At 53.5% G+C, this 13,808-nt stretch overlaps 4 protein-coding genes across 4 annotated transcripts; 2 read left to right on the top strand and 2 right to left on the bottom strand.

Moving 5' to 3' along the window:
* Positions 1-552: 552 nt before the first annotated feature.
* COCSUDRAFT_41397 (hypothetical protein) lies at positions 553-2,921 on the bottom strand (the record flags this gene model as incomplete). Its single annotated transcript, XM_005648579.1, has 7 exons — positions 553-610; positions 757-809; positions 1,057-1,292; positions 1,537-1,590; positions 2,030-2,120; positions 2,347-2,639; positions 2,855-2,921. The coding sequence occupies 7 exons, from the start codon at positions 2,919-2,921 to the stop codon at positions 553-555; spliced, it is 852 nt and encodes a 283-aa protein (XP_005648636.1).
* Positions 2,922-3,421: 500 nt separating this feature from the next.
* On the top strand, positions 3,422-4,632 carry COCSUDRAFT_32970 (hypothetical protein). The gene is made up of 3 exons (XM_005648578.1): positions 3,422-3,743; positions 4,004-4,236; positions 4,387-4,632. Exons 1-3 carry the CDS (start codon positions 3,443-3,445, stop codon positions 4,504-4,506), a joined length of 654 nt encoding a protein of 217 aa, XP_005648635.1. The 5' UTR covers positions 3,422-3,442; the 3' UTR covers positions 4,507-4,632.
* A 1,994-nt stretch (positions 4,633-6,626) lies between these two features.
* Positions 6,627-11,019, top strand: COCSUDRAFT_47135 (kinase-like protein; the record flags this gene model as incomplete). The annotated part of the gene is made up of 10 exons (XM_005648577.1): positions 6,627-6,967; positions 7,354-7,500; positions 7,623-7,826; positions 8,097-8,229; positions 8,425-8,548; positions 8,933-9,277; positions 9,509-9,678; positions 9,962-10,168; positions 10,479-10,589; positions 10,726-11,019. Exons 1-10 carry the CDS (start codon positions 6,855-6,857, stop codon positions 11,017-11,019), a joined length of 1,848 nt encoding a protein of 615 aa, XP_005648634.1. The 5' UTR covers positions 6,627-6,854.
* Positions 11,020-11,225: 206 nt separating this feature from the next.
* COCSUDRAFT_32969 (hypothetical protein) lies at positions 11,226-11,911 on the bottom strand. The gene has a single exon (XM_005648576.1). The coding sequence runs from the start codon at positions 11,900-11,902 to the stop codon at positions 11,456-11,458; it is 447 nt and encodes a 148-aa protein (XP_005648633.1). The 5' UTR covers positions 11,903-11,911; the 3' UTR covers positions 11,226-11,455.
* Between the last annotated feature and the right edge of the window lie 1,897 nt (positions 11,912-13,808).

Genomic DNA, 13,808 nt, shown 5'->3' with positions numbered 1-13,808 from the left:
GGCATCTGCGCATCAGTAGCAGCATGCAGGCTATTCGGTGTTGTTGGCAACTTTGTGCAACAATCTGATATTCTCATCCCTTGTTACAGCAAAAGCAGAGTCAAGACATCAACTCCATCTGAGGCACGGCACAGGATGAAAGGGCATCAATCAAACAGTGCTGTCAAGCTTTCAATCAAATACCAGGATCTGGCTGAGCACTCATGAATAGGCGGGTGATCAGCCACCTCACTCTATCAAATCAAAGCAATCGCATATGTGCACACGTCATTATTCAAGGCAATGTTCACAGGTTCACCTCCGAGTTCCAGAGTTCTGTTGCTCAACGTTCAGCACAAAGCAACTGCAGTGCAGGACCTTGCCCTGATCTTTGTGATAATTCTTCACAACTGACAGCTGCAAGCTTGCTCCGTGCGGTGTGGAAACTAACTTCGATGACTTTGCAGGCAGTTGGTCGTGAGACAGCTGGGAGCCAGCACGAGCGCCCTGCAGGATAGTATGTACAAGTCCTGGTTTGGGCCTGGTGCTGTATGGAGCAGTCTGATACGCTGTCTATGGTTGCTCACCTCCAATCACAACGTTCTCGGTGAACTTCTCATTGTAGAAGCCCCTGCAACCACAGAAAAGCCGGTTAAAAATGTGCACAAGAGCCGTGCCAGATCATGCAGCAAATCGAGCTGTGCGCTTTGGAGACTCGTCACTGCTCAGTAGACGAGCAGAATCAAGATTTCTGAACACATTTAATCCGGGACGCACCAGCACTTGCCCTTGTACAGCTGACCGCACAGACCCTCGAACCCCTTATCCTCCTGTGAAAGCATAGCCACCACAAATCTCATCAGATTTTAAACCTGTCATCTGTGCTTCCGGATCCAGCCAATTTCTAGTGGGCGCAAGGGCGAAATGTGCTATTGTGCACATCCAAGTTTACAGTATGAGAATTACTGTGATTAGGTAGCTGCAGGAAGCTGGACATTTAACACTTCCACGATGCACCTTCCTCTCTCTTTCTCAAGCACATGATGGCCTCGTCACTGTGGCAGGCAAGAAGCTCACCCTCTTGCAGAGCCACTTCTTTCCGTCAGGGTAGGTGCAGGTGCCCGGTGCCAGGGTGACCTTGACGGGTTTTTGGCCGGTGAGTGAGGCGCCCTCCGCGTACGGGTAGTCCTGGGGGTAGTAGAAGTCGATGTCTTTGCCGCCCCAGGAAGGGGGCACATCCACGAGGCAGGTATCGTCCTTGCAGCAGATCTTCTCGCCGCCGGTCGCTTTGATGATGTCCTTCTCGGGGCACTCTATGATTGCAACACAACAGTCACTGCCAGCATAACGACAGGAAGCGCGTATGCAGCTGCAGAAGAAAGCTGCAGGTATTGCACATGCCATTAGCAAGCAAAATAGAGCGCAAGAAGTGCGCATGCAGCCAGCACACTGACAAGTAGCATGCAGGAAGCATGCACAGTCACAAGAAGCATACAATTAGCCATTAAAATAACAAGAAGCATGCGTGCAGTCTGCAGTCTGGAAGGAGCAACGCACTCTCGCACTGGTCTGCTGAGCAGGTGCCGTTCTCGCCCTTGGCACCCATAGGACCTGCAGCACAAAAGCAAGCACCGTTCAGCAAATAGTGTCTTAAAATCCTTGACTTTGGGCACTGCCAGGGAAGGCTAGTTCAACGCATGGCAGCACAAGCAGCACATTCCCACAGCAGCAAAGCCAAAGCATGCAGCCTGCCAATTACTACACCAGTCTGGCGATGTTTCTTCTGCCACAGGCCTGCAGCTGTGAGCACAGTGAGTCTGTGCATGTCAATCCGGCATACACCTCGGTGCATTTATGTTGGTGTGATATAGGCCTCGGCTGGCAGGGGTTGGTAAGAACTGAGCACCGTGCCCACGGTTGATTGGGTCTTGCTTGGATCTGGCGATTCCATCATGGGGTAGGATATGTGGCAGCGTTTACATGCAGCTTGCAGACGCATCTCCCCTCTGGCAGGAAAAGCAAATAATAACAATAATAAATGCGGGCTCACCAGTGGGACCGGCAGGGCCGGAGGGGCCGGAGGGGCCTGTAGGGCCGGTGGCGCCAGTGGGGCCTGGAGGTCCGGCCACAGTGCAGTTGCCCTGCGCACGACCCACATGAGTTTCATGCCTTTTGCTGGACTCGTCAAAGATGAGTTTTCCAGCGCAAGGACGCCTCAGAGAACGGTTCATCTTCGTGCGTATCAAATCAAAGCACTGTTGTTTGAATGGGACACATGTGTGCATGTCAGCCTGCCATATGGGACGTTTGCTAGGGTGCAGAAATTGCCAGCTGCAAAACAGGGGCGCGATGCAGGTGGGTGCGTACCGACTTCAGGCAGCCGAGGATGTACCAGATCTCACGCTCGAGCTGGAAGACCTTGTAGTAGAGGGAGGAGACGGAGTACTTGCTGGCGGGAAGGTAGTTCTTGGTGTCCGTGAGCTTCTTGAGCAAATCGTCGTGCTCGGCCATGTCTGCCTTACCCTTTTCCTCGATGTACTTACTGGCAAGGTCCGACAAATTATGGTCTAGCTCGTACTTCTCGAGGGGATAATCACCGACTTCCCCCTTGTCGTCCTTCTTCAGCCAGGGGTAGTCGCCCTCTCCTTCCCATGTGGCGCCTGCGAGGCAGGCAGCAGATTTCAGACGTTCCAGAGCCGTCCCACAAATCATCGATATAAATAACGACCTTCTGCTCCTCGCATCACTTGGTAGACCGGAAAGGCAACAATGATGAAAATTTTCTGCTGCTTTCACAAGGAGCTCTGAAGCAAGACGGGTCCAGTACACAGCTACAGCATCGACAATTTAACGAAGGGGTTTCGAGAAGGCGCACTTGCAAGCTGTGCCGCCAGGCCCAGGCAGAGGAAGAAGCCCAACGTCGCAGTCACCTTGGACGACATCTGCAAGGGTGGCCACAGTAGATTTAAAACGACGTAGAGGCCGAGCACGGTACACGCCGAACAGATATGAATTTAGCTCTTTAGAGCAATCGAGCCCGCGTGTTTGAAACAAACACATCGTGATATGTTCATTTGAAGATATGGAAACGCTTGCAGGCGTCGCAGTGCATGGGTCGGAGAGTGAACGGACTGTGAACGAACCTTGGAGTGCCACTGCAGAGCTTGCTGTTGATGCCGTCCTGTTGATCGTTTAGTTTGGGTACGCTTTTTTTAAGCTCTGTCTACTTGTCGGGATTCATATTGAATGCGTGCGTTGGACAATCCGTGGACTCTCCGCGGCTGTCCTGTCCCGTATCGTGCCGATCCGAGTCGAAATCCATGGACTGCCAGATTAGAAAATTATGACACAGATCAGATTTCCAAATTTGGCGATCTTTTGGTGCTTACAAGGAAAGGGCGCTTAGCGCGAAATTGGACCCGTCTTGCCGTCTGGGTGGCCTGGGCAGTTTTCACTCAGCAACATGGCAGGAATGCCGGGCATGCCCAACATGCTGCTCTTTGAAAACTTCCTTGATCAGCCGGAGCCCTTGTTTGGCTCGGAGCAACACATCAGGGTTGGACAACTGCACCACCCTGGTCTGCAAGACAACTGTGCACCCTGTGAGCTTCCCATCGCTATGCAGCCGGACGTCAATAAATCGGGCTGTGATTACCCCGCCGGCAGATTTGGTGCTGAGGAGATCTTGTGGTTGCAATCAGCTCGGCAAGAGAGCAGCTGCGCTGATATGGACAGCACACACACCCAAAACATGGAGCGCACAGGCACGAACATACCCCCTTCCTGAAAGTGCATGCAGGCGTGAGCATTCCGGAAGGCCCTTCGCCGATAACCCACATCTCCTTAACGAGGCGACAATCCGCGACCAACCCTCGAGCGGTGGTCGCCATGATTCTTTCGGAAGGCCTTTCTGCGGAGAGCCTAGTGCGTGTTTTCGGTCTTTTGATCCTCAGGCGGAATTCCTCGACGCACTCTCTTGTGCAGATGGATGAGCTGGTCACTTTCAAAATTTGCTGCCTGGCAGGCTTCGATTTGTCCACAAATATAGGAGGAGGGTGTGATCACAGCTTGCACTCAGAAATAACTCGCTGCCAAACAGCTTTGGAGTGCTCCGCAAATTCGGAGGAGGGCAAGAGGGAGGAACCAGAGATGACCGCAGAGGAGCTACGCAGGCAGAAGAGACGCAAAATCAACCGCGAGTCTGCTCGTCGGATGCGCCTGAAACCCAGGACGGAGGTCGAGGAGCAAAAGACACTGATACGTACTTCGCCCCCTGCCTCAACTCTACTGGCATGTGTTTGTACATCCACAATCTCCAGTGATCACGTTTGCCTGGTGTTGCATCACTCATCAGACACTTTTTTATTGGCGCTATTATCACAGGCTTATCCGTGTTCCCTCCAACACGTGCAGGTGCTGCTTGGACAGCTGGCGCTGCTCCAAGACGCCCACAGGCGCCTCCTCGATGACTACAACCTGCTGCGGCAGCAAGTGTACAACATTTCAGAGCCGCTGCCTCGCCAGTAGGTGGCATGATTTAGGATGCAAGTTTGCATCATCGAGATGAATCACCAGATTGGTGCCTGCTTGCAGATTGGTCGGTGTGGGACGTGTGCAGTTTCTTTTTTTTTTACTGCAAAAGCAAAACCGTTGAAAGAAGCCAGGTTGGCTTCTGCAGTCAGCAATGTGCCAGTCCCCTACATTCTGCTCTCCTTTTTGCAGGACAGGAAGTACCACACTCAAGACCAGCATTCTTCTCAGCAGGAGGTTCAGGTAGCATCATACTGTGCAACAGACAGGTCGTTTTAGGAGGGATCTGATGAACCCACCTGAGGCAGACCCAGAATTTTGATGAGATAGGATAGGACCAGCCTCTGAGGAAACGCCCGCCTGCGATTCATAAATCAATCTTTACCAGCATTATCCTTCTGGGGATGTGGATCAAAGCCAGTGGCATTTGCTGCCGTACAATTATTATATTACGTACAATTAATGTTCTTTGTTTTCCTGACTGTGTTCCAGGTCTGTCCTGGCGGTAATCTGTGTTGGCACACAAGTATCTTTTTGATATGAAAAGACCATGGGGCATTGTTCTGAGGAGCAGCATCTCTACTTGCTTTTGAGTGTGTGCCCTGACGGATGGATAGATGGCAGGTCAGCATTTTGTTTCGGACTTACTTTCCGTTCAGATCGGAAGCTGCCAAGCCCAGCGTGAGGCAGCAGGAAGGGGTGTGAGGACAAGTTTGCTTTTCACAGCATGCAGAATTCGAGGTCTTACGATGCCAGCTTGATTGCAGGCGTGCAAGCATCCACCTGCGTTGATCCTTTGGAGGCTCATGTGCTTATTTTGAAGCCAAGTCCTTGGCAAACTTTCTCTGCATTCTTTTTATATTGGCCTGTGCCAGCCTGCCACACTGTGCTTGCAGCTTCTTTGGGGAAATCTCCTACTTGTCAGAATACTGTGTGCGGCCCTTCAGCAGCCCGAAACAAGGCATGTTTTGGCTGATGGTATGATTTATCATGGTTGAGTGGAGCATACTCTTTTTCAGAGTTCTTGGAGGGATATCTATGCATGCTTATGACCTTATACTTTCGATTGCGAACGATCACGACCTGCTAAGTGCGGTAGTTCCATGATGCTCTGTTTGTCAATAGAAAAGTGAATAATTTACTGTATGTGAACTGCGCATGCATGTGCTTGCTGACTCGTTCAAAAGAATGCGTTCTTCAGCAAAGTTGCTGCTTTGTGATGTTCCCAGTGGAAGGTTGATGGATGCAACGCACATGGTGCTTGAGGTTCTCTGCCCTGCAGGCCAGCAAAACAAGTAATATTCTGATTCCCCTGGTTGTGTTTCAAACTCAGCTGCCCCAATATCAGCTGAGGACATACAGAAAGACTCTGCCTTGCATCCGTGCCCCTTGCGAAGTTTGTTGCATTCTAAGAGCTTTATCGGTTGCAGTTGATAGTGTTGCTCTGTTGCAACCTTCAGGAAGCTGCGCATGCAGACTACTGGTACAGACTTATTTTATGATGACACAAGTGCTGCCTCTTGGGTACTTTGCTGACTGATGCAGAATTCTTCGAAGGACTTAGTGATTGAGAGCCGCCGCCCTGACCGGCCAGCAAGACCTATAATGCGTTGATAGAGCTGACAGTAGGCATGAGTTCTAACTCCAGCTGAAGGGCTTAAGCTCATAGGTATTCAAGCATTCATTCTTCAAAGAGGGACCAAGACCCATAGTGTCAGAGCAAGGCCCGGAATTTTTGCCATTGGCAGAATAAATCATGTCACCTCGTGTCTTTACATTGATGTGTGATCTGCGACTACACATACAGGCCGTCAGGATGTGAAGCACCTTGGACCAGAAGGAGATACTACATCTCACAATTTGTCGTCGATCGCCACTTTTAGAATCCTTGACCCTATAGACACCCCATCTCTGCAGACTCATTGACAAGAGATCTACAATAACGTTCTGATTCGAGTCGATTGTTGTAACGCCTTTTAGGAGAAACGGTCCCCCCGCTGTGGTAGCGGAGGTTCCCCCTTCTGAGCTGCCTGGACACTCGCGAGCGCACCAGGACAAGCACCTGCCCCTGCTTGCTCTTTTACACTCACATGTATTACATCGAAGTTGCAAGGTGTGGCTTGCCGATGCCTCTTCATTGTTCCGAATCGTCAGCAACGGTTTCGGTGCATCCCGAGAGAAGCCACAAGAGCGAGAAGCCACAGAATAACAGACATCTGATGTGAGTAGATTATTGTAGACCTAAGTAGCTAGAATCCTCATCGTATGGATTCATAGGCCTGTGGCTACGGGAGCTACAAGGGAAGATATTTCGGAGGGTCCCGGTGGGGTGTCGGAAAGTGACGATGGCCTATCCAGGGAGCGATGCTGTCGATGGGCCGTGCTTTGAGGAGACAGAAGGCGTTTGTAATTTCAGGCCGCAGGACTTTAAGGACAGCATGGTCATCGGAAAGGGCAAGTGAGTAGATTCCCTATAGTAGAGAAATTCCCCGGTCCGGAAGGATGTGCTATTCGCCATGTATGGGGTTATTACAATAACTCTTCGTCTTTCCATATAATATATATAAGCTTTATCTTGCAGATGTTCCTTGTGGTTTACAAAGTCCATCTGTACGAACAGACAGATTGCCAGCAATGCCCGAGGGTTTCTTTCGGAGGTTGAAAGCTGTAGTTCGGGCAAGCCTTTCTCTGTCCCGCAGCACAATTGATGGAAGATAAAATTGTTAGCCATGATATCTGGACGCTGCTTCCAGAAGCTGTCAGAGCACCGGGGTGATGACACAGAACGGTGCGTCGTAGCTTGTTGCTGGCCCCCTGGACTCAAGCCTGTGCGCTGTTTTGCAGGGACTGCGTCGTGTACTCAGCCTACTGCCACAAGCTGGACGGGAGGAGGGTGGCCGTGAAGGTGTATGAGAAGAGCAAGCTGTCCACATCCAAGCTGCGCGCTGTGAAGCGCGAAGCAGCAATGATGATCTACATGACGCGCAAACGGTACCACTCTCCTTGCAAATTAGCCACTTCATTTGGCTTTATATTTCCTAGCGACTCAAGCTCCCCCCTGGGTGTGAGCAGCTTTACATGTGCAAAGTGATGTGAGCTCTGGCGGGGTACAGGGTGCCACTGATCACCCAGTTCTATGGAGCCTTCCAAGACGCGTACCAGATATTCCTGGTCATGGAGTACTGCGGAGGGGGGGACCTGCTGGAGCGGCTGCTGAAGGAGGGGCGCGCGATGTCAGAGCGGCGAGTCATCCTGGAAGTGGCTGTGCCCCTGCTGAAGACCCTGCAGCACATGCACAGCAACTCTATAATTCACAGGTCCGCACCCTCCCACGCCCTTGCACAACAGTTCATCTGAAAGAGCGACTGAATGCCATTCTAGGCGCTCATTCTGTAAACTTGGATCAGAGATGGATCAGCCCTGTCTTGGCTGGATTAGATGCAATGTGAAGACCACCCCACCGGCATCGCTGCAGCAAGTTGTGCGCAGGCCTGAGAGGACATGGCAGAGCCGGTGATTTCTTGCTGCCAAAGGACTCTTGCAAAAATTTCAGTGCTGAAGGCTGGAGGTGTCGGGGTGATGTGCAGGGATGTGAAGCTGGAAAATGTGTTCATCGCAAACGACGGGCGGGTGCGGCTGGGGGACTTTGGCCTGACCATGAGCATGAAGCAGGAGATGGCCATCTCGCCTGTGGGCACTGTAGAGTACATGGCACCCGAGGTCAGCTACCAATCACACACTGGCCACACACTCATCTGCCCAAATGCTCACGCCTTCAAGTCTTCAAGGAATACACAACTGCGCCTCTTAGGAGTCTGAGTTTCCCACAACGGCTGCACCAGCACCCTTGAGGAGCCTGGGTTCCTGCAAGAGATGCAGCAGCGCCTCTTGAGGAGCAGATTGATGCATGTGCAGGTGGTTGCATTGCCACCAGTGGAGGCAGTCATCAGCGGGGCGGTGAAAACCTCAGAGATCGCAGCCTGCACCGAGAAGGTGGACATCTGGGCGCTCGGTGTCACTCTCTACGAGCTCCTCACAGGTACTCCTCCTTGCAAACTAACCAACACAGCCAAGTCGACCGTTTCCACCTGTCTTGGATCGTCCCCACACGCCTTGACTTCAATGTCAGGCATTCGTGCTTTACCTACCTGATGTATTCAGCCTATGTGATGTGAGGGTACTGCGGTGCTGCTGTCAAACTTTTACCCTTTCCTTGCATGCAAGGGTGCTGTGGTCACCAGTGTGGTGTACAGTCTTCATAAAGCCACTGACAAGTATGGCAAAAAGTTATAACTAGGAGAACAGGGTGGCTCACCTTGATCATTCGAGTGAGCTCATGCTCATATCGCGGCCCTGTACGCCTTTTCTTGGCTGAAAGGGTCCTCCCAGTACATTGAAGGCATGTCGTGGCCATCAAACACAGGCCATCTCCCGTTTGAGGGGCGGGACAAGGCGGAGATAAAGGCGGCGATCACGGCGGGGCTCATGCGGCCGTTCAGCGCGAACCTCTCACCGGCGTGCGCGGGCTTTGTGGGATCCATGATGCTGCGCGATGCCAAGGCGCGGCCGAGCGCCCGGCAGCTGCTGCAGCACCCCATCGTGCTGGGATACACTCGCGCCGCCGTGCCGGCCCCGGTCCCGGCCACGCCGCCGCCGCAGCCGCAGTTGCTGTCGGCCGCGTCAATCTCTGACTCTGTCAGCTCCCTGGATGGCGCGCACGGCCCCCGGCCCATCGCCCTCACAGCCACCGGCAAGCGGCCCAGCAACGGTGTGTTCCCTGCTTCCTGGTCTCTCAAACTTGGCGCACGGCGCGTGAGATTTGCAGTGTCAATTTATTCCTGAGTGCGCCACAGCTGTACATTTAGGTATGCACTCCTCTTACTTTTTCTCTACTAGGCACTGGATTCGTGCCTGGTGTTTAAAGGCCCTGGCAGTGTCCAGGATCTTGGGACAGCAGGCACTGGGGATCTCATTTGATGGGGGGTTCTGGTAATCACAGGGGCCCAGGGGACGATAACGATCAGCATCGGGGGCGCGGGCGGCGGAGCGCTGTCGGGAAGCTTCTCTGTGCGGCAGGGGCAGGCCGCCACAAGCGCGCCCGAAATCGCGCCACACCACGTGAATGCACCCCACCTCATCCTCCAGGGCTCCGGCGGCAGCCTGATCAAGGCACGCCCCAGCCGACCACACACCTTGTCCTAAATCCAGATCTGTGTCCAGATCCTCACGCAAGCCAATCTTCCTTCTGAACAGCCTAGCTTGCCTTTCTATCTGACCTTTGCTCTGGAAGCCACTCTCGTATGCCTAGGGACTCCGCAGAAGTCCAGACACATTGCAGGGTAGATGACACACTTGCACATGCAACGTCAGGGGCTAAGGCAGCAGAAGGACGCATGTAGCTCTTACACAATATCACTGTGATCCTGAGGAGCATTGTTGGGTTTGAGTGCAGGCGAGGCACGCGGCGTTCGAGTGTCTGAGCGGCGGCGGAGCGGGCGACGGCGGCAGCAGTGCGAGCAGCAGCGACATGTTCAACAATCGCTCCAGCGGAAGCGCGTCATCGGCCGAGGACTGCATGCGCGCCGGCGGCGGCGCAGACGCCGGCAGCTTCCGGTCCACTTCCCCACTGCTGCACGACAGCCGCCCCACCTCCGCACAGGTGCACTGAGATTTCACCAGCTCGCATACAGAGCAAAGACCACATGCTAACAAGAAGGTAATACAGATTGGGAGGAGCTTTGCGCAGAGGTGCACTTGCTGCGTTGAAGTGCCGAAAATACATCCTCACTGAGGTGGCGCATGCAGAATGGGATGAATGGATGAGCAGAAGGCTAGAAGGCTTGAGCATAAGGATTGCCCTTGAGGATAAGGACTGCTGTTTAGTCCCCTGGATCAAACGGCTATTGGGCTTCCTTTGCCATCCTCGCGACTGGGGATCTGATGAGGGTCTTGCTTTGCTGTCATCACAGGGGGCGGCTCCTCACCGGCTGTCGGCGTCCAGGAGACCAATGCCTCACGAGGACTCTGCACAGTGGCCACAGAAAACAAGGCGCAGCAGCCTCAGCTCATCAGCCACCGCGGTACTTTCTTTTGCCTTGCAATTCTTTTCCACACATCCGTAGCCACTGCATCTCACGATTTCCTTCATTTCCACCACCAAATAAACATGGTAGCTGCAACATGCTGATGTGTCCTTGTTTCTGTTGGTGCCTACAGGCTAGCGGGGCCCAGCAGATGAAGGCGCCAAGCCCAGTGGTGATGTCCAAGGTGGGGGGGCACTTCGGTGGGGAGGGACCCCCCGGCGAGGCCCACGACCTGAGCCAGCTGCTGCCACCGCGGCCGCCACCAGTTCCCCCTCCCGCTGACGAGGACGCCGCGGCCGCCGGCCTGATGACTCGCGTCACCTCGCTGTTCAACCGCGCCCTCTGCAAGCCGACCCCCCGGGAGCCGCCCGCCGCCTTCCTGGACGATCGGCACCCCTCGCTGTACGCACGCAAGCAGTTTGTGTGAGGACGGGAGCATCAAAATGGAACTCCGTGAGGGTGAAGTTGCACCTGAATGGGAGGGCAAACAACCAGAATGTCAAATTGCATGCCGTACTGAACAACAGCACAGAACAGGAACCCCCTGTGAGCTGCCACTGGTGTGCATCATGGCGGGCTGCAAATGGTGCCTGCTGATGTGCTGTGCTGGTCCCATCGCTCCTTTCTCTCTTTCCCTTCTGCTTCATCCTGTATGTCACGCTTTCAGTGCATTTTTGTTGAATTCAAGTGGATGCCAGGCCCAGCACCAGGTGTTCCTGCGGTTCATTCTGGGGCATACTAAGAACTACAATGGGTTAGGTACAATGGATGGGGCTTCTTATTCTGGGGAGTGGGTCAGCAGGGAATCTCTTGGGTCATTTGCAAGGACATGAAGGCAAGGGGCTACCGGTCTGCTACCCTAATCAATGCAGACATTGAACAGCAGAAAGAGTGAATTGTACTGTAGTACATGCAGATGCATACGCCTTCAAGCGGCAAGATATGGTTCTCAAGAACCTGGGAATGAACAGAAACAGCAGGAATGACTGGAACATGCTCTCACTGCACCAAAACAACAATTTTGAGACTACAAGTACATGAGCTGCTGCAAGGAGAGCAGGACTCTCAGTCCAGAGTTTTGTCACACGTCTGTGCGGTACTGCATGTCCCGTTGTCAGTGCTGAGATATTATTGCTGCACCAATTCCGTTCTGAGTGTGTGGGACAGGGAAATATAGTTGCAACGTTGAAGGGCATACAGTTTGCATCCATTGGGCAGTGCCGACGGGCACTTCTAAGCACAACTTGTCGCATAGGACCAACTTTGTCACATGACATGCGCGTATCCACGTTGTGTAATTTCAGCGGCATGTGGTGTATACATGTACTAGCCTAAGCATTGGAAGCCTGCAGGAATGCAATTAGATCCACGTGAATGGAGCTCCTTGCTGCTTTTGTAGATGCAGGCTTGCCACATCCATGTAAAGAATGCTCAAATATAGCCACCATGCTGTGCCATGATAAAGAAACATCACAGAGCATCACCATCTTGGCAATGGTGTTTACAACAGATCCGGTACCGCCTTTCCTTTTCGTGCAGGACAGGAATATACTCAGAAGTCATAAATACAGTACTAGGGGAACCATGTCCCTTGGCTCCTCTGCAAGCTAATTCATCTACCATGTCCAGACCAGGTATCAAAACAAGCACATCAGCGCTTGACTGTTCTGCATGGCAGCCTCTTGACCACATGCGTCTTGATCAGGTATCCAGTCACCAATGAGGTCATGTCAGCCTCAGATCTGGTCGGCGGGAGTGAAGTTGAGGAGCGCAGTGAAGAGCAGCTTGAGGTCGGACATTCTGTCCAGCTTCTTGGAGGTCAGAAACTGCGCCTCCAGGCTCCTCAGGAAGCCCGGCCATGTCTCCCCCACAAACTCATCGCGCCCTGCACACGCATGCCACACTATTTCTAGAGGAGGTAATTTTTGTTAGGATTTACCAAAGGATCCTGATCAGACGGGGTTGCCTTTGACCTGCCTAGCAGCCAGCAACTGCCGTAAGCACTTCTGTGCATTCAATTCCAGCTCAACAACTAGCACGGGTGGTTTCCCAGTTTGTAAGGAAAAGGACAGGGCAGGCGCGCACCATGCATCAGTTCGTGGTCCCAGACCAGCTTGTGGGCTGCCTGCAGGGCCGTGTGCACCTCAACGGCCCCGAAGGAGCCCTCGCCGCTCATGGCGCTGGCGGCCATGTCGCGCCTGGCTCGGGTGTCTGAAAACCAGGGCAGGCTCTGCAGCACCTGCACAGCAAAGCAGAGCCGAGTCTCAGATAGCACGTCTCCAATGGGCAATTCTGATGGAGTTTCCACTGTCCATTCTCTTTACTTGTCTGCGGCAGAGCTGTCATGACCAAGACCTACTGTACCTTGGGGACGTCCACCTCAGAGACTGCACCGCGCTTGTTGGCGCCGCTGTTCCCCGTCGCCTGCAACAGTTGAACAGAAGCCTTCCCTCACGTCCAACACCCCTAAGAATATTCAAATGGCAAACATCCAAGGTGTCCCGTCCGGCTTGGAAACATGGCCAGGCACTCAGGGGCCGTGCGTGCCTTGCTGGGGATGACGTGGCGCAGCAGAGCCACCAGAGCGTGCTGACGCAGCACCCGGCCGCGCAGTGAGTGGGTGGGGATTCGCCCGATTGCCTCCAAGTGACCCCTGTGGCTGACCCCCACCTATGCCAGTAGATGTAGAAGTCAGCTTCAAAATGCCTCACCACAGAGACCAATGCCGCTCCTCTGACAAAATATCATCAATGGAAGCTGCAGTGATGCGTGAAGAGTGGTGGGAATGAGCCGAGCGGATCCCACCTGCGAGGCCTGCTCTGCCAGAGTGACAAACTTGCGCTGCCAGGTGCTCTCGCCAAACGCCTGCAGCGCTGCATCCATTGCCGACTGCGCGCCACAAGCACCATGCTATCAGCTCATGTCAGGGCAAACAAGGCCCAGCTGAGCGCACACAGAACTGATGTAACCACAATGAAAAATTGGGGCAGGGGTGCACAGAGGAGATGCTGACCTCAAGATCCTCGGCCAAAGCGCAGGTTTCAGGGTCCATCCTGAGGCGCAACAGGGCCACCAATAGCTCTGCATGGCTGCTCCAAGAGGGCCCCTGAGCTCCACCAACAGCCTCCTGCACAAGCGCAATGGCCAATCATGGCAACCTCCTTCGTTGCCAGTCTGTATTGCCAAACAGGTAGTGCAGTTCACCCATGTGCACTG

Source organism: Coccomyxa subellipsoidea (assembly GCF_000258705.1).
Source record: "Coccomyxa subellipsoidea C-169, whole genome shotgun sequence".
Classification (NCBI taxonomy): domain Eukaryota; kingdom Viridiplantae; phylum Chlorophyta; class Trebouxiophyceae; family Coccomyxaceae; genus Coccomyxa; species Coccomyxa subellipsoidea.
Note: the sequence above shows the minus strand (reverse complement) of the source record. Positions and strands in the feature narration are given on the sequence as shown.